This window comes from Tachyglossus aculeatus, chromosome 17, assembly GCF_015852505.1.
Source record: "Tachyglossus aculeatus isolate mTacAcu1 chromosome 17, mTacAcu1.pri, whole genome shotgun sequence".
Lineage (NCBI taxonomy): Eukaryota > Metazoa > Chordata > Mammalia > Monotremata > Tachyglossidae > Tachyglossus > Tachyglossus aculeatus.
In genome coordinates, this window is record NC_052082.1 from 16,695,020 (window position 1) to 16,714,232 (window position 19,213).

The following is a 19,213-nucleotide window of genomic DNA, read 5'->3' on the forward strand; positions in this document are numbered from 1 at the left end:
TGGGTGCTCAGTATGTGCTGTTACCACTAAGACTGTTGTCAGACCAATACCTTACTCCATTTTGCATTGTATAGCTAAATATTTTCAAGCCCCCTTCACATTGTGGTGAAGAACAACTCACCTGTACCAGGGTGACACGGCATCATGGTAGTATTTTTATAAGAAACAAGGAGAGAGTTGGCAGGGAATGTGTCTGTTAATTGTTGTATTGTACTTTCCCAGGAGCTTAGTACAGTGCTCTGCACACAGTAAGGGCTCAATAAATATGATTGGATATTTACCAAATTAAGGACAGGTGATAAGTGACTAGAGCAGGATTTGATTTAAAAAAAAAAGACTGCCCTGCATTAGTTAATGAATAATAAATCCTTCTTTCTCCCCAGTGATTGATTTTACTCTGTGGCAGCATTCCTGCATTGCGACTATAGTTTGATTTAATGTCTGGTTCAACTTTCCTGTACTGTGAGTATATTTACATGTCTCAAACTGAAATTCCATTTATTTTCGAACAGTTCTTATTTAAGAAAGATGAGACCTGTAAACTCGTTTGTACAAAAACATATAAGCCAGACAAAACGGAGGACAAACAAAATCTGGAATTCCTGAAAAAAAGCATGCTCCTGAATTATCAACATCACTGGTAAGATAATATTGAGATTTTGGTGTTTTTTGCTTCTTAAGGTGTTATGGTATTTAGGTTAATCTTGTTCCCATTTTTTTTAAATGAAAATAAAGTAGTGACTGCAATGAAATTATATGCCTTGTCTTCTATCTGGGTTTTTTAACCTAAAATATGGAAGTAGCAACCGACAGTAATGTTGAGGGGAATTAGCATTAAAGAGTGAAAATAGGTATCACAGTACAGCCACTAAGTGTCTTAGCTCCATTGTAAGGAAGTGCTTTTTATAGGTTTTTTTCTGATCATTATGGTATTTGGAACGTTGACCTTGTGTAAGTGGTGGAATCAAGCTTTGTGGTACACTGATCCTTCCTTCAGAGGGAACATCGCTAATTCAGGGGCCGGAGCCCCAGGCCTCCCTGAGTCCCCTGGTTTCATTTGTGTACAGTCTCCACAGTTTGGTTTGTGGAGGCAGTGAGATCCAGAAGGTAAGTTCTAGAACTGCTAGGTGACCTAGGCATGGTTTCCAGTTCACCCAACGAAAGAGACTGAAGCCAGTCCCTTATTCTTCCATTCAAAGCCTTTCTGTTAGGATTTGTGGGTGGGAGAGCCATTGACAGTGGGGCGGAAATGGAGGGTGGATGTGAGGGGCAGAGAGCAGAACCAACGATGAGCTCGTTGTGGGCAGGCAATGTGTCTACCAACTCTATTGTATTCTCCTAAATGCTTAGTACAGTGCTTTGTACACAGTCAGCGCTCAGTAAATACAGTTGATGGTAGGTGCAGTTGCTTTTTGGCTCCATTCAGGTGGCTCTGTACTTGCCAGCTGGAGCAGGTGTCCTACAGTCAGTCATATTTCATCATCATCATCATCAATCGTATTTATTGAGCGCTTACTGTGTGCAGAGCACTGTACTAAGCACTTGGGAAGTACAAGTTGTCAACATATACAGTCCCTACCCAACAGTGGGCTCACAGTCTAAAAGGGGCTCACAGTCTAAAAGACTCAATATTTATTGAGTGCTTACTGTGTGCAGGGCACTGTACTAAGAGCTTGGGAGAGCACCATATAACAAAGTTGGTAGACGATTCCTGCCCATAACGAGCTTACAGTTGAAACATTTGGGATGACTCTGCCTCCATAGAAGAGGAGGTAATTGCCATCTCCCCACTTCTCCCGAAAAGGCTGTGAGAATGAATTTGTTAGAAAAGAATTGTAAAGCTCTCAGAACTTCCCCAGAGACGTATTACATAAATACAAAGAGTAATAATAATGAACAATCTATGCACTCCTTGGTATAACAATTAAGGATGTAACTTGAGTTATCACTGGCACCTGCTAATGATCTTTAAATTTGATCCAGATATAGTAGTGCGATGTAACATCATCATTAGTCTTTGAGTGCCATTTTAGTGATTAATTGGAGGGTTTAGGGGACGAGACAATGTTTTTTCAGGGTGGGGAAAAGTGTTGAGTATCATTGGAAGCGGGGAGGAAAGTGCCAAAGGTGAGAGAAGCAGCGTGGCTTAGTGGAAAGAACACAGGCTTGAGAGTCAGAGGACATGCGTTCTAATCCCGGCTCTGCCACTTGTGTGCTGTGTGACTATGGGCAAGCCACTTAACTTCTCTGTGCCTCAGATTCCCTCATCTGTAAAATGGGGATTAAGACTGTGAGCCCTACAAGGGACAAACTGATTACATTGTATCTAGCCCAGTGCTTTGAACAGTGCTTGGCACAAAATAAGTGATTAACAAATACTATTATTATTATTATTTCAATCAGTGGTATTTATTGAGTTGGCACTTGGGAGAGTATAACACAGTTGTTCTTGGTCTGTAGCTTTGCCAAGGATCCTCTTTATCCCAGAGTGAATTTGTATTAGCTGAGAGAATGAATTTAATAGATTTTTTTTAAAACCCACTTCTCTTTTTGGGCATAGCTGTAACTAGTGCTTTTCTACAGTATTTTAAGTGCTTTATCACATAAGAGTACTGTCATATTGACTATCCATTGTGTCAAATCTCATACTTTGATACATTTGCAAAAAAATTAAAGCAATTAAAATAACTTGGCAGCTTGGGATGATTCCAGAGAGGCTGGCTGTTTTTCTCTGTAGCCATTTTTCCCACCCTTTCTGGATATTTCTTCTTAGTATTATCAGTGGTCCTTGCCAATCCTCTGGTTATTGTAATAAGAATAGGTGATTCAAGAAGCTAGTACATTCTATACCATTAATGCTTTCAGACTTGACAAGACCAGTTTTATTAGCTCATTAATACGCTCTGTAGGTGAGTGCAGATTCAGGTTTTCACCACTTGAAACCTATGTTAATTAACAAATAAAACATGCCCTGAAGTGCCTTAATGTGATCATGATAATGTTTTAGCAACTCTGTAAACTTGGGCAGGTCTTAAAAGTTAGAATGTAAGGTTTTCTCAGCTTCTCTGCTACAGGACTCTTTTTGTACCTTAGAAGCTACTTTTAAAATGCAGTCTTTTTCTACATTCATTCAATCATATTTATTGAGCACTTGCTGTGTGCAGAGCACTGTACTAAGCGCTTAGAAAGTACAATTCGGCAACAGATAGAAACAATCCCTACCCAAAAACGGGCCCACCACTTCTACAGTGGTGTTGAGGAGGTTTTAAAATAGTCTGAAAGTCTCGAAGCTCTAGATTTAAAGCACTGTTCTCTGAAGGTTTTTCTTCCCTTACCATCCCACCCTACCCCTTGAGTTAGATGTGGGTAACCCATCATTCTTTCAACGGTTCATGTGGGTTGTTTGAATCACTTCAGGAGACATGAAAGACTCTTCCCAGGAACAAAGGTAAATTGTTTCAGCAACAAACCATTTTTGATAGATGGAAAGCAAAGTAGGATTCAGCCTCCTGGGTAATTTTACATTTAGGTTCAATTTTATTGCAAGTGTTTTACAGTAAATTTGACTACAAAGTCACTTTCCATTTCGTAAAGTTTAGAAAAATTCTGGATTCAAGCTTACTTGATTCTGAGCATTAAATTGATGGAAGTCAAATTTTTTTCTTACATCTTTAAAGCAGGGTTCCCAAAAGCCACTGTGAGTATCTGAGAGGCATTATTCCTGTAATGATATTTTATTAAATAGAAGAATTCTCTGTCATAAATGTTTCCTCTTATAACTTGGTTCTAATTTCTGGGCTGTAGGATTGTGGACAATATGCCTGTTACTTGGTGCTATGATGTTGAAGGTGAACAGAAGTTCTGCAATCCTGGATTTCCCATTGGCTGCTATATCACAGAAGGCGGCCATGCTAAAGATGCCTGTGTTATTAATGTAAGCTTAATGGAATGCTTAATATTTCAGAGTAATGCATTTACTTGCCCTGTGGGTAAGGGGGCAAGACTAGCCTTCAGGCCTTTTCTCTCCTTCCTTGGACAGTTAGCTGAGTAATGCTATATGAGCATCGAGGTCCCACCTCCAGAGGAGGAATATTTAAACGTTAAGTCCTTGTGATTATTTTTTTTAACCTTGTTTAATCCACATTTATAAATAGAGTTGTAGAAGATGGCACAACTAAGAAACCGGGCCCAATTTTTTAATAGTTTTTATCAAGCACCACTTACATGCAGGGTTCTGATGTGTTGGGCCATGGGGAATCGTAAAGAAACTGAATGTGCTAATGTCCAAGTCAGGGTTCGTTAAGAAACTGGACTTCGTGAAGTTTAAAGTGGAGAACTTCCTTCTGGAGAGCTGAAGGGGGAAGGAATCACATCTTATTTAAAAAGTGTGTCTAATATTTTGCGGCATTTGGGCCTTTAGTGTTCTATGAATGATGGAATTTTGGTTTTCTTTACTTCATGGGTTTTCATAGGAACTGATCCATCAAGGAAAGCCTATTTTGTGTATCTTACAATTTTGCCTGGTAGATTAAAACTGTGAGTTTGGAACCTTTATTTTCTCATGTTTAAAATGCTAGAGGAGTTGTGAAACTAGTACCTGAACTTACATTGGGCTCCTTGTTCATTTTGTAATTGTATTTTGGCAGCTGTAGAACTAGTTTTTCCACCTTTAACTTAAAATTCTGTTTCACAGTCAGAATTCCGTGAGAAAGATACATTTTACATCTTCAACCACGTTGACATCAAAATTCAGTATCATGTTGTTGAAAATGGGGCCATGGGAGCAAGATTAGTGGCTGCTAAACTTGAACCAAAAAGGTAATTACATAAAGCTAAAAGCCGTTAGTTTGAACCAAGTTTTTAGGCCCAAGGTATCAGAGAAAATTTTGCTTTAGTCTGTTTTAAATTATTCAACTTTCCAAACCTGGACTATTAGATGGCATCCTGAGTTCCAGGGACTTCTAATCCTAATCCAATCTTAAAATTTGTCTAAATAAAAGTGGTGAATTAGTCATCTCTACTACGGTCTGCAGGTAAGTTAGCGTTGCAAGCAATGGGGGTTGTAATAAAATTCTTCCCCCTTCAAGAAATGTTAGTTTCATCCCAGACCAACAAAAGGAAATGGGAATGATTACCATCTGTTCAGGGAACAGGACCCCTCCCAGACATCACAACCTTCCCTCTCCTCAGGGCATGCTGTCGCATAATAACCATTAATAATAATTACAGTATTTGTTAAATGCTTACTATATGCCAGTCACTCTCCTAAGCGCTGGGGTGGATATGAGCAAATCGGGTTGGACATCGTCCCTATCCCACATAGGGCTCACAGTCTCAATCCCCATTTTACAGATGAGGTAACTGAGGCACAGAGAAGTGAAGTGACTTCCCCAAGGCCACACAGCAGACAAGTGGCAGAGCTGGGATTAGACCCCATGACCTTCTGACTCTCAGGCCTGTGCTCTATCCAGAGCTCCCGCCATTCATACATCTGTTTTTAAAAGAACCAGTGGAAGAGCATCTATTCGTGAGGTCCTGTTTTTGACAAAAGGCATTTTTTTGATATGGTGTCTGTTTTGTGAATTCCCAGGCACTTCTCTGTGTGCATTCGTTCAGTCGTATTTATTGAGTGCTTACTGCGTGCAGAGCACTGTACCAAGCGCTTGTACAGGAAACATTTACATTGTTGCATCTGATATCTTTAATTTTGAATCTCCCAAAACCCTCAAACCTGTAACTTTCAGAAACTGCATTCCTTAAGGATCAGACTATTTAATGGACTGGTTTTTTTTCCCCCCCTTCTGCAGCTTCAAACACACACATTTGGAAAAACCTGATTGTTCTGGACTCCCAATGGATATAAGCAACAAGGCTACTGGGGAGATAAAAATTGCTTATACTTACTCAGTGAGCTTCGAGGTGAATTTGCTCTTCAGTATTTGTGGGCATTCGTATTTCCGTGTGTTGGGAATGTTTTGCTAGCAGTTACTCCCCCATGTGCTTTTATAATGACTCAATTTTATTTTCAGGAACAAAAAAACATTCGATGGGCATCTAGATGGGACTATATTTTGGAATCCATGCCTCATACCCACATTCAGTGGTTTAGGTAAGACATAGTTTTGTTAGCCCTGGTGTCAGTGCTATTTAAAATCCTGGGAGCAGAGACTAAGTAGGAAGTGTTTCTTACTGTTTCCATAGCATTATGAATTCCCTCGTGATTGTTCTCTTCTTATCTGGAATGGTGGCTATGATTATGTTGAGGACCCTGCATAAAGACATCGCAAGATATAATCAAATGGATTCCACTGTGAGTAAAAGTGGGATTGTTTTTCTATTTACCAAGAACGGTCCAATATTTATTTATTTTTTTTTAGCTCCAAGCTTGAGAAACTGTAAAATGCCCTATTCTCACCTGCGGCTTGAGTTCATCATGTTTGACGTGACCGATTTAGTCACGTAAGGTGCTTTCAGTGTAAATTAGAAAATTCTGTGTACAGTTATTCTGATTTAGCCTTGCAAATAGCCAGGCCTGAGTTTTGGAGCATGTGATGTTGCTAGCAAGCCAGGCATTTACTTAGTCTTTTAAGTGCATTTTCAAAGGGGTTTTCTTTTGGTGATGTGAAAGCTTGTCTAATACTGTCATTTATTCTGATAGATTTTTATTCATTGGAAAACGCATAGACAGTTACACTTAAATTGTGTAAATGTTGGTTATTCAAATTCAGTTCTTATCTTCCTGAATAAAAAGCCTAATTACATTAATATTTTAGTCTGGGGTATGGTATTCTTGAAAACTGGATTGAATTTAAAATATAGAAAGTGCAACATAGGAGAACTAAACAAAGAAAAATTTGATCAGATGAGTCAAAACTGAAACACAGGCCAAACGAAACTCAATTTGCTCTACTCTTGGGATCTTTCATCACGGGATCTTATATGCATGTTGTCTGCTGTCAAGCAGTGTCTTGCATATATTTTTAAATCTGCTAACTCCTATGTCGTGTTCGCCAAATAGACTATTCTTCCTTCTCCTGTCCCAAATCCGTTTATTCTCGCAATCTCCTTATGAGGCAGGTAAAGCTGACTGTGGTATCCCTGTTTTACTGATCGGGGGGAAAATCTAAGGCCGATTTGCAGTTACTTTCCTCATGTCACATAAAATCAGTATTTGAGTTAGGATATCACAGTTACTTTGGGGACAGTTTAATTTTGTTGGACTGCAAGAGCCATAGCTAAAGAAATTATTATTTCAAAAAGTGATTGATTGATTGTGAAAATGTTTGGTTTGACAGTGGCAGGAAAGTTCAAGTAAAACAAATTTACCTGAAGTGTTTTCTCTCCTACTGTTGACACTTGTTCTGGTGCTCAATTTATAAGCACCATAACACTATCTACATCCCTACTGAAAAGGAAGAATTTGGTAATTAGTCTTAACTGGTTTAATTCAACCACACACATTCTGCACAAAGTTTTTCAGCACTGGTTAACAAGTGCTACTCCATTTCTTTTTTAGGAAGATGCCCAGGAGGAATTTGGCTGGAAACTGGTTCATGGAGATATATTCAGACCTCCCAGAAAAGGAATGCTGCTCTCAGTTTTTTTAGGATCGGGCACACAAATTTTAATCATGACGTTTGTGACTCTGTGTAAGTAGCCTAAGAATCGACAGTAATTGAGTACTTGCTGTGTGCAGAGCACTGCTTGAGAAAGAAGACTGAATTTAAAAAAAAAATTGTTGCAAAGATTTACTCATATATGTTGTTTTTAAAAATGCCGTACAAGTAAAACTTGGACCCAAAGTGAAGAGGATGGATTCTTCCTAAAGACAGCCCTGTTACAGGAGTACCCCTGTGGAAATGATAGCGTTAAGAGTGAGAGATTGTCAGCCGTGGTAGCAACCACAATAATAATTCCCTTAGAGGAGCCTTGACAAAAGGCAGCCACTGGCCAAATCGTAGTGACAGTATACAATTGATACTGTATTGTGGGCTTTGTTATCTCATCCCATTCCTCTCTTCTGAGTGTGGATGTGAATCCTTAATTTTACCAAGCCAGAGAAGGTGGTCAACATTATGAATATGCATGTCTAACTAGAGGTGTATAATGTTCTCTTCCATAGTTTTTGCTTGCCTGGGATTTTTGTCACCTGCCAACAGAGGAGCCCTGATGACCTGTGCTGTAGTCTTATGGGTGCTGCTTGGAACACCTGCAGGCTATGTCGCTGCCCGATTTTATAAGTGTAAGTAAAAGCTTTCTAACCTGGCTGCTTGGGCCCACTCTACTACACAAGTCTAGTAAATTCTCTGGTCTTATAAAGTGAAGTGATGGTTGAAGTGTGCTAATATAAAGTCCAAGTCAGGAGTCACTGGTTTCCCTTGGAATAGTTAATAGTCAGTGCTTCCTGATCCCAACTACTGAATGGAATGGGGGTGGGGGGACGGGACGGGACGTTGAGACGACATAGATAAAGTGGGGCTTAGTCCTTGACCTTTCCTCCCATCCATCCCAATCCCTATTCACTGTTAATAATAATAATCATAATCCTGGTATTTAAGCACTTCCTTTGTGCCAGAGACTGTTCTAAGTGGTGGAGTCGATACAAGCAAATCGGGTTGGACACAGTCCCTGTTCCATGTGGAGCTCACAGTCTCAAGCCCCATTTTACAGATGAGGTAACTGAGGCGCAGAGAAGCAAAGTGACTTGCCCAAGGTCACACAGGAGACAAGTGGCAAAGCCAGGTTTAGAACCCATGACCTTCTGATTCCCAGGCCCATGCTCTATCCACCACACCATGCTGCTTCTGTTGTCTTTGCTTCCTTATGTGATAAGGAATCGGCTTCAACTAAGTAATTTTATGACTTTGAGCATACTTTGAATAAAATAGCAGTGAACCAGCAGCAATGGGTAGAGAAGCAGTGTGGCCTAGTGGAAAGACCACGAGCCCGTGAGACAGGCATTCTACCTGTCTGCTGTGTGACCTTGAGCAAGTCACTTCAATTCTCTACCTCAGTTATCTCATCCGTAAACTGGGGACCAAGATTGTGAGCCCCATGTCGACATGGACTGTGTTCGACCTGATTATCTTGTATCTTCCCCAGAGCTTAGTACAGTGCCTGGCACATAGTAAGTACTTAAGAAATACCACTTAAAAAGTGCCCAGATTAGTTTTAATGATCTGAAGAAAATTTCCTGTCACTGATAACAACTTCTTCTGCAGCTCAATGGTATGGCTCTACTTTCTTCAAAATATTCTCTTGGCAATTGTACTTTATAGTATTTTATTATAGTGTATTTTCATGTGAAAGGCGATTTCAGATTTATCATAGGACATTTTAAAAATGTATTTATCTAGCCTTTCAATCTGTGAAATTTTGACAAATTTTGGCTAGCTAATTAGTTTGTGCAACCCAGATGAAAGAGGCAGTTTTTCAACTTAGTTTTTTTTTTTTTGATGCTCATTTCCTGTGCAGCAAAGAAAGTATTTTTTTCAATTTAGGGCAAAAAATTGAAATATTTTGCTTGGCGTATTTAACTGGGTTATATAATGGTTTATAGTCTGTAGAATAATTATATTGAACAGTCAATGGAATATTGACTATTCTCTTTGTGTCAGTTTTTCATTTATGAAGTCATTTTGAACTTTAGTTTGTGTAAGAATTGCAGTCTCTTAAGAATACTTTAAAAATTGTCTGGAGACCATAAAAGTGACACAGTGTTTTAAAATAGCATAAAGAAACACTTTTTAATGGTATCTGGAACTGTACTAAGCGCTAGGTAGATACAAGGTTGGATGCAGTCCATGTCCTACATGGGGTTCACAGTCTTAATCCCCATTTTACAGATGAGGTAACTGAGGCACAGAGAAGTGCAGTGATTTGTCCAAGGTCACACAGCAAACAAGTGGCAGAGCCGGGATTAGCATCCAGGTCCTTTGGACTCCCACAGGTCCGTGTTCTTCCAAAATGAGACTCTGCAGCACAAATTACCAAATCCTTTATCATTTAATAAAATGCATCATCTACTTTAATTCTTCGGCAAAACAGCCTTGTTTTCAAGTCAGTGAAGGTGATATCTGCAGCTGGTGGTTTTGTGTCCTAAGTTAGCAAGGGCAATCTACTTGACTGCTGTAGAGAAAATTCTTTTCTGTGAGAGTTTGTCCTTGGGCTTGGCTCCTAGCTGTTGGTGGTGTCCAGAAGCAGGTGCTGCTGCTTTCCCTGTTATCTTTTAAGGAATCTGCAATTTAGATTTGGTCTTCTAAGGCAGCTGAATCCATGTAGAAGTAAAAGCTTGGCTTTTGCTTAGTTTTGTTTTTGCCTTTGGGGATCATGTTGCTTCTCTGTGATATTGTCATTCAGCTCCTGTTGATTTGGTCGGCGTAGCTAGGCCTTCTTATAATGAGGTCAGAAACAAAATTGCATATTTTGTGCTGTTTTAATTTTGCGTTACATCCGTTGTGTCCTGTCTCCAGCCCTTCCCGCCCAAACCGCCTATATTCATAGATTGTGAGCCCCTCGAGGATACAGGGTCTGTTTTTGATACCCACCCGTGTACCCTTTCCGAGCTGTTAGCACAATGCTCCACACAAAAGTAAGCACTCGATGAATTCTATTATTTCTACACTTCTTATAGCCTTGCCTTTTCCCCTGAAGTCTACACTATCATTTTGATGGTGTCTGTCATTTCAGTAAAACAAAATAAATCAATCAATCGTATTTATTAAACATTTACTATGTATAGAGCACAGTACCAGGTACTTGGGAGAGTACAACAGTCGGTAGACACGCTTTCTTCCCACAAGAAGCTTACAGTCTAGAGGGAAAAGATGGAAGTGCCATCAAGCCCCATTTCTACATCTACCCAAATCTGTATCTCCACCCCTGTTCTCTCTCCTTCCCTCCAGGCTCGTATCTCCTCCTGCCTTCAGGACATCTCCATTGGATGTCTGCCTACCGTCTAACACTCAGCATGTCCAAGACTGAGCTCCTTATCTTCCCTCCCAAACCCTTTCCTCTCCCTGATTTTCCCATCACTGTAGACGGCACTACCATCCTTTCCGTCTCTCAAGCCCGCAACCTTGGTGTCATCCTTGACTCCGCTGTCTCATTCACCCCTCACATCTAATCAGTCACCAAAACCTGCCTTTCTCACCTCCACAACATTGCCAAGATCTGCCCTTTCCTCTCCATCCAAACCGCTACCTTGCTGGTTCAATCTCTAATCCTATCCCCACTGGATTACTGCATCAGCCTTTTCTCTGATCTCCCATCCTCCTGTCTCTCCCCACTTCAGTCTATATTTCACGCTGCTGCCCAGATCATCTTTGTGCAGAAATGCTCTGGGCATGTTACTTCCCTCCTCAAAAATCTCCAGTGGCTGCCTGTCAACCTACGAATCAAGCAAAAACTCCTCTCTCCAGGCCCTCCATCACCTCGCCACCTCCTATCTCACCTCCCTTCTCTCCTTCTCCAGCCCAGCCCGCACCCTCCGCCGCTAACCTCCTCACTGGGCCTCGTTCTCGCCTGTCCCGCTGTTGACCCCTGGCCCACGTCCTACCTGTGGCCTGGAATGCCCTCCCTCCACAACATCCACCAAACTAGCTCTCTTGCTCCCTTCAAAGCCCTACTGAGAGCTCACCTCCTCCAGGAGGCCTTCCCAGACTGAGCTTCCCCTGTTTCCTCTCCTCCCCTTCCCCTCCCCACAGCACTTTTGTATATTGGTACATATGTATTACTCTATTAATGATTTGTATATAGCTATAATTCTATTTATTCTGATGGTACTGACACCTGTCTACTTGTTTTGTTTTTGTTGTCTGTCTCCCCCTTCTAGACTGTGAGCCCGTTGTTGGGTAGGGACTGTCTCTATATGTTGCCGATTTGTACTTCCCAAGCACTTAGTACAGTGCTCTGCACACAGTAAGCACTCAACAAATATGATTGAATGAATTAATTAATTTGCTGTGGTCCCAAGGAGGTTGAGCTGTCCTAGATGTGGATTGCTGGAATGGGATTGAGGTCTGCTTTGGACCAGGACTCTCCTAGATTACCTGCCCCCTTCCCAATTCCAGTCTGAATCCCTCCCAGTGTAAATCCAGTGTAAATCAGCACTTAGTACAGTGCTCTGCACACAGTAAGTGCTCAATAAATTGATTGAATGAATGAAAATCCAGATACAACCTAGCCTACCGAGCCTGCCTCAGAGTAGATGCAAATCCCTGGTTTAGACCCGACCTGAGTGACTTCTAGGAGCAGAGGATTTAGGGAACATTTGCTCCAGGGTTTTGGAGGAGTTTCGCCACGTTTGAGTATGCTTTTAAATAAGGTCGTGTGCTACTTTATCTTTCTTTTTGTTGTCTTTAGCCTTTGGTGGTGAAAAGTGGAAAACAAATGTACTGCTGACATCATTTCTGTGTCCTGGGTAAGTAAATTTTCATAATCAATCTGTGGTATACACTGGATGCTTATTCTGTGCAGAACACTGTACTGAGTGCTTGGGGGAGAGTTGGAAGGCCCGATCCTGCCTTCAAAGGAGGTTACAGTCTAGTGGGAGCTTAAAGTCAAGGGTGACACTACAGAAACAATGTTAATTTTAGAATGGATTGAGAAGCAGCAGTTGCTTTTATATTTTGTCTATCACGTATTAAAGCTTTGTGTGTAAGCACACTTAAGAATATCCCTCAGAAGTGTAGGGAAGACAGACATCTTCAGCAATTTGAGACTGCCAGCTTTTGCTGAAATCCAGGTCTTATAAAATGTGGAGCTGCATCTGATTTTTCTCTAGCTTTCAAGTAAAATTGCAGCCATAATTTTGACTTTGGCTGGTGATTCAGAAATATACCGTAATTCTTAATAAGAAAGCGTTGTGTATTTTACAGGATTGTATTTGCCGATTTCTTCATTATGAACCTGATTCTCTGGGGAGAAGGATCTTCAGCGGCTATTCCCTTTGGTACTTTGGTTGCCATATTGGCCCTCTGGTTTTGCATATCTGTGCCACTGACGTTCATTGGTGCTTACTTTGGCTTTAAGAAAAATGTGAGTTCACGGACACCTATTTATGAATGTTAAAGTCAAGGCTACAAACTAGCTCAGGTTCTTACAAGAAGTCAAGGTGAAATCCTCAGGAATTTACGAAGTGCTACCTGTGTACCACTCTTGAGTTGGATTTTTACGTGATGTGGGGAGGCATTAAAATGAGAGAGAGAGAGAGAGAAACATTTAGAAGCCCACTCAGGCTAATGAAAATAGTTCTGGTACTAAATACTTACTGGAGGCTAAACTTTTGCGTAGAGTACAAGATAATCAGATGGGGTGCAGTCTCTGTCACAGACAGAACTTACAGTCTTAAAAGTAGAGGGAGTATGTATTCTATCCCCATTTTTCTGATGAGGAAACCAGAGCACAGTGCAGTTAAAGGATGTGTTCAAAGTCCTACAGCAGCTTGTAGCAGAGCTAGGATTAGAACCCAGGTCTTCTGGCTTCCAGACCAAATGCCTCTAGGCCACATTGCCTCCTTTAAGGAACTGATTTCCTCAATTCTTTCCCTTTGCTTTTTTCTTTTGTCTTTTGGCGGCTTTGTTTCTTGTTTTGGGGTTTTTTTTTCCTATGGTATTAGGCACTTACAATATTCCAGACATTATACTAAGCATTGGGGTAGATACAAACTGATCAGTTTGGACACAGTCCCTGTCTCTCCTGGGGCTCTCAGTCTCTGTGCTCCTTTTGCAGTTGAGATAACTGAGGCACAGAGAAGTGAAATGAAGTGCCCAAGAGGCAGAACCAGGATTAGAACCCAGGTCCTCTGAATCCCAGGCCTGCCGTGGTCTATCCACTGAGCCACGTAGCTTCTCCTGCTTCCATTGTTCATCTCAATGGAAAGCATCAGACCCATATACTGCCAACAGCTTCTTAGCAACGAGAAATTATTGCCTACACCAAGTGAGCAGATATCTGCAAAGTTTTGCTAAGCTTTATTTTGAATTTCATCGTAGTAAATAAATGAAATAATAATAATAATAATAATAGCATTTATTAAGCGCTTTGTGCAAAGCACTGTTCTAAGCACTGGGGGGGATACAAGGCGATCACATTGCCCCAAGTGGGGATCACAGTCTTAATCCCCATTTTACAGATGAGGGAACTGAGGTTCAGAGAAGTTAAGTGACTTGCCCAAGGTCATGCAGCAGACGTGGTAGAGCCAGGATTAGAACCCATGACCTCTGACTCCCAAGCCCATGCTCTTTCCACTGAGCCACGCTGCTTCAAATGATTTCGCTGCAGGAAATGATACCAAAAGTCCACTTACTATATTTAGGATCTGGTAAAACACTATTCTAACTTGATTTTCCTTCCATGGCTTCAGGCTAATCCTCTTTCTAGTTGTGAATCAAATGAAAATTCATCATACTCCTTAGGTCTGTATTAAGCGGAAATTGCAGAATTTTTCCTGGAAGAAAAACTAACTTCTACTTCAGTACTTTTTTGTTATTATTATAGGACGTTAGGTAGTTTTGGATTTGTTATTGCCCTTGTACCATTCAGTGTGTGATGAAAAGGGAAATAATTAAGAATATTGCAAATAACCTATGGTCAGAAAGCTTCAGGCAGCCACCTATTGTGTTCACTGCAGTCTCAAACTTTACTAAATGGAGTGCTTTTAATTAAGATGACAGTATCCTACCCTCCAAGTAAAACACATTGACAAAGTTTTCCAGTACCAGATGTTTTCTTTCCTAAGTGTATAATTTTTTTTAAAGCCACTTGCTCTATTTGTCAAGTCCTGTATTACCTACTCTTATTTTTTTTTTTTTTTTTTTTTACTTTGTCTAAAACCATTAGTCTCTGGATAACTGCTGGAAACAGTAGTGGCTCATTCCAAAAGGCCACAATTTGGTGGTCTCCAGTTCATTGTTTTTAAATACAAATTTCAGTTTGAGGACATAAGTAGAGTTCTGCTTCCATTAGTGTCAGCATGGAAGCTGAGAAAAAGCTGGCAAAAAATCTAGTTCTGAGAAGAATTTTTAAAATGGATATGTCATTACAAATCTTTTCTTCCTAAAGGCCATTGAGCACCCAGTTCGGACCAATCAGATTCCTCGTCAGATTCCCGAACAGTCGTTCTACACAAAACCATTGCCTGGCATTATCATGGGAGGGATTCTGCCCTTTGGATGCATCTTTATACAACTCTTCTTCATTCTTAATAGTATTTGGTGAGCTACCTGTGATGTCCCTTATTTCATGAGAGACTAACTTTCTTAGTCTGGCTGTATCATTGATGATTGATATGTAAAGGTTTCCCAGTGTACATTTTCTAACATCAACAATTATCCATAAATCATACTACCATCACTGAGAAGAAAAAGCAGTGTGCTGTGGACTTGTTTACATAGTTCATTCCAGTAATGCTTGATAAGTGATTTGCAGGTCAATATGCATGATTTTCCTTTTACTTCTGCCTCATATGCCACTGATGGATTTTTAAAGTTGATGGTATACAAAGGCTAGTCCAGAGTTTGCCTCATAAGGGATAGGGAGTCATGTAGCAGTGTGTGTCCCTTCTTCCCCCCTTTCTCCCAGGAATTTTCTTACAGATCTTCCAGATTAAAATGTTTCTGTTTAGTGTATACAAGCAGCTGCAGTTACATAAGCGTCTCATGTCCTCAAGTTTAATTACCATATTACTTACAAAATTGCCCTGCTTCTATAACCTATTTTTTCTAAAATTAGGGTGGGGCTATTATGCTGGCTATTTAAGTGGATGGTGTTTATTGAGCACTTATTGGGCACAGAGCATTATAATAAGCATTTGGTAATATAACATATCAGAATGAAGTCTAGCAATAAGGAGAAATAAGGGAAGAAGGAAGGTAAGGGGGCACACTTGAGACTGTCTCTCTTTTCTGTGACCTTCTCACCAGTGCTGCATACAATGGGTAGTCAATGAATTAATTGCCCCCTTGCTGTGTTTTGGCAGCTTCACCTTTCTGCTCCTCCGTCCTTCCTAATGAACTAACTTCCCCTTCTGCTCCCATCTTCTCCACCCCAATCTCTGCCTACAGTTGTGTGGTACAAAAAAATCGTCTTTCATTTCCTCTGCCCAATTTGGCCTGGGGAATTTATGCCAGTTCAAACAGCATATAAGCGTGAATTAAGGTCAACTTTAGAATAAGTTGTGTAGTTTAAAAAACTTGATCAAACTAAGCTCCTTGTGGACAGGAAACATGTCTACCAACTCTTATATTGTACTCTCCCAAGAGCTTCACACTGTAAGCGCTAGATAAGATTGATTTCTTCTTCGCCTAGTTGTCCTACTTGAACTTTTCCTCTTCATTGGAAGTGAAAACATCTTCAGTTCCCTAGTGTTTTCAGGCTAAATTGAAAATGAATAGATTAACATTAAATGTATTGTATAAGAAATCTGTTTTTTGGTGGGGAGACTATTTTTCCAAAAACTGTATCTTGTGGTTGCAGGTCTCATCAGATGTACTACATGTTTGGCTTCCTATTTCTGGTGTTTATAATTTTGGTTATTACATGTTCCGAAGCAACTATACTGCTTTGCTATTTCCATCTCTGTGCTGAGGTATGTGTTGGTAACATCATTCTTCGTTAATATGCAAGATCCTAATTCAAGTAACACCAGGGGTCCTCCTTATTGCTAGGAAGAACTTAAGTGAGCTGTGATCAGTGGCAATGATGAGACCATACCAGAAATAATGTTAATCAGTTAGAATTTATGGAAAAGCAACAGAAAGGGTAATTACAAATTCAGTTAGCAGCACTTGTTATTTGGCAGTGTTGTACAGAATTGATTTTAAAGGTTCATTCATTCAGTGGTATTAATGAGCACTTACTGTGTGCAGAAGACTGTTCGAAGTGCTTGGAAAATACAATTCAGCAATAAATAGAGACAGTCCCTGCCCGCGCCAGGCTTAAGAGGCTGGATGCGGGGAGACAGACATTGAAACAAGTTAATAGGCAGCAATATAAATAAATAGTATTCTACATATGTACATAAGTACCTTGGGGCAGGGAGAGGGGGGAAAGAACAAAGGAAGCAAGTCGAGGTGACCTGGAAGGGGTGGTGAGCTGAGGAAAAGGGGGGCTAAATGCCTAGCCAGAAAATGGTCTGTTTTAAATGGAATGAGAATTGTGGGTGGGAAATTGGATTAAATTCAGGAAAAAGACAACTTCAGCTAAATAGACAAATGTTCCCTTATGCTCTTAAACATGATCTTGAAAGTGATACTTCAGGTTAAATAAGATCCTTTGCTTCAAATTTCCAACTAAATCTAATGGCTATTAAAGAATCTACTTTTAGTAACTAAATGGGATAGCAAATGGGTGATGCCAAGTCATTTTTCCATTCCTAATGTTAATTTAAAACAGGATTTGTGATGATACATTTTCTTGAACTTATGTGTATGAAAACTTTGAAAACATTTAAATCCACTTCTTAATTATATAGGAACATTTATCACAGTTTCTTGTTCTTATATGTACTTTGGCCTATTTGGATATATCTTCTGCTGCTGGTAATTTATCCAGAAGCCAGTGGGTGGCATTTAGCTCATACCATTTTGGTGTCATTTTTGCACTTGATAGAAGGCCTTAGTGAAGGGGCTGGGTTTTCTACGTTTGTATTCTGTGGTTGATGGCCAAACTTTCCCTCCCCTCAGTCAGTGTAGGTCATTCATTGGGAAGAATCAGCTGGGCCCAACAAAAAAAGTCAAATACAGACAGCCTAGCATTGATGGAGCAGCTAGATTTCATTTAAGTTGTCTCACTGTGGACAGGGGACATTTCTACCACCTCTGCTGACACATTGCACTCTCCCAAACACCTATGTAGTGCTCTGCATACAGCAGACACTCAGTAAGTACCATTGATTGATTGGAAATAAAGGAATCTTGCAATCCTTGGGGGTCTACCTGGAGGAGGAAAGGGGTGACTATGGGCATCAGACATGAGGCCAAACTGGACAAAGGTAGCCATAAATGCCCATAGATTTTTGCCCTGTTGCCCTGGCTAGTCTGTATTTGTTTCGTCCGGTGGCGAGCTCCCCTTGACTAGCGGGGATCCTCATCCATTTGGGGTCAGCCTGTGATGTCCAAGGCCACTCATAAACCCCAGTTCGGCACAAGACGCTACAACAGACCAAACCTGGTCCAGTTAAGAATTTGCAGTGGAGTTTTAGAAGCACCGGTGACTATAATGCAAAAATTAGGTTGGAGGTTTTTATCCATTCATTTTTTTTTTAATGCACTATTTGTCAAACCTCCCAAAAGCCCAGCTTGTGTGTTTCTGCTCTTCAGGCTCACTTAAGCTCTACTGCCTCTGTTCTTCCCTGCCTGCTGCATCCCCCTCCTCTCTCCAACCCTGGGTCCCCCCTGCCAAACAATCAGTGGTATTTATGACATGATTAATGTATACAGAGCCCTGTACTAGGCCCTTGGGAAAATACAATGAAGTACACCCCCCCCCTCACCTTGTCTTCCCTTTCTCTAGTCCTCTGCCACCCTTCCTACCTCAGAGGTTTGGGGACTCAGGAGGGAGAGCAAGAAGAGAGTTACTACCACTGCTGCATTCAGAGCCTCCTGCTCTTTTCCCAGCCCACCCTTCCACCTGAAGCTTCAGTCTGCACTAGCAGTTCCTGCCACTTAAAGTGTGGCCAAGTAGCTCACCCATGGCCTAGTCCATGGGTAACTGCCGCAGGTGCTCCCTCCTTCGCAGAGATTTCCTGGATCAGGGATTATTGTGGGGGAAAAAATTCTCCCCAAGGTCAAAGCAGTACCCAGTAATCCCCCCCACCTCCAGATTGTTATTCTCTGGTTGTTTATAAAAGAAAAACTCACAATGCTTAGCAGCAAACTCTCTGAAAATAAAAGTCAAATAGTCTTTGAGGTGAGTAAAAACAATCTCTCTGCTTTCATTCCATATATCCCATTTCCTCTAACTTGGAAAACATTACTCAATACAGCATGACCATTTTGTTTTTCTTTTTCAGGATTACCATTGGCAGTGGCGTTCATTCCTTACCAGTGGCTTTACTGCAGTTTATTTCCTAATATATGCAATACACTATTTCTTTTCGAAACTGCAAATCACGGGGACAGCAAGTACCATCTTGTACTTCGGTTACACCATGATAATGGTTTTGATTTTCTTCCTCTTTACAGGTAAGTACTAAAACTCCTTTCATTTAAGA

The 19,213-nt window shown here is 40.7% G+C and overlaps 1 protein-coding gene across 1 annotated transcript in view; it reads left to right on the plus strand.

Moving 5' to 3' along the window:
- Positions 1–19,213, plus strand: part of TM9SF2 (transmembrane 9 superfamily member 2) — a 35,705-nt gene that overhangs the window by 10,739 nt on the left and 5,753 nt on the right. The window contains exons 4-16 of the mRNA XM_038759043.1: positions 513–640; positions 3,805–3,934; positions 4,694–4,818; positions 5,808–5,919; positions 6,030–6,109; positions 6,202–6,310; positions 7,517–7,649; positions 8,123–8,242; positions 12,364–12,421; positions 12,879–13,038; positions 15,064–15,215; positions 16,477–16,588; positions 19,013–19,184. Coding sequence (XP_038614971.1) covers positions 513–640; positions 3,805–3,934; positions 4,694–4,818; positions 5,808–5,919; positions 6,030–6,109; positions 6,202–6,310; positions 7,517–7,649; positions 8,123–8,242; positions 12,364–12,421; positions 12,879–13,038; positions 15,064–15,215; positions 16,477–16,588; positions 19,013–19,184 — 1,591 coding nt within the window. The remainder of the gene's footprint in view (positions 1–512; positions 641–3,804; positions 3,935–4,693; positions 4,819–5,807; positions 5,920–6,029; positions 6,110–6,201; positions 6,311–7,516; positions 7,650–8,122; positions 8,243–12,363; positions 12,422–12,878; positions 13,039–15,063; positions 15,216–16,476; positions 16,589–19,012; positions 19,185–19,213) is intronic.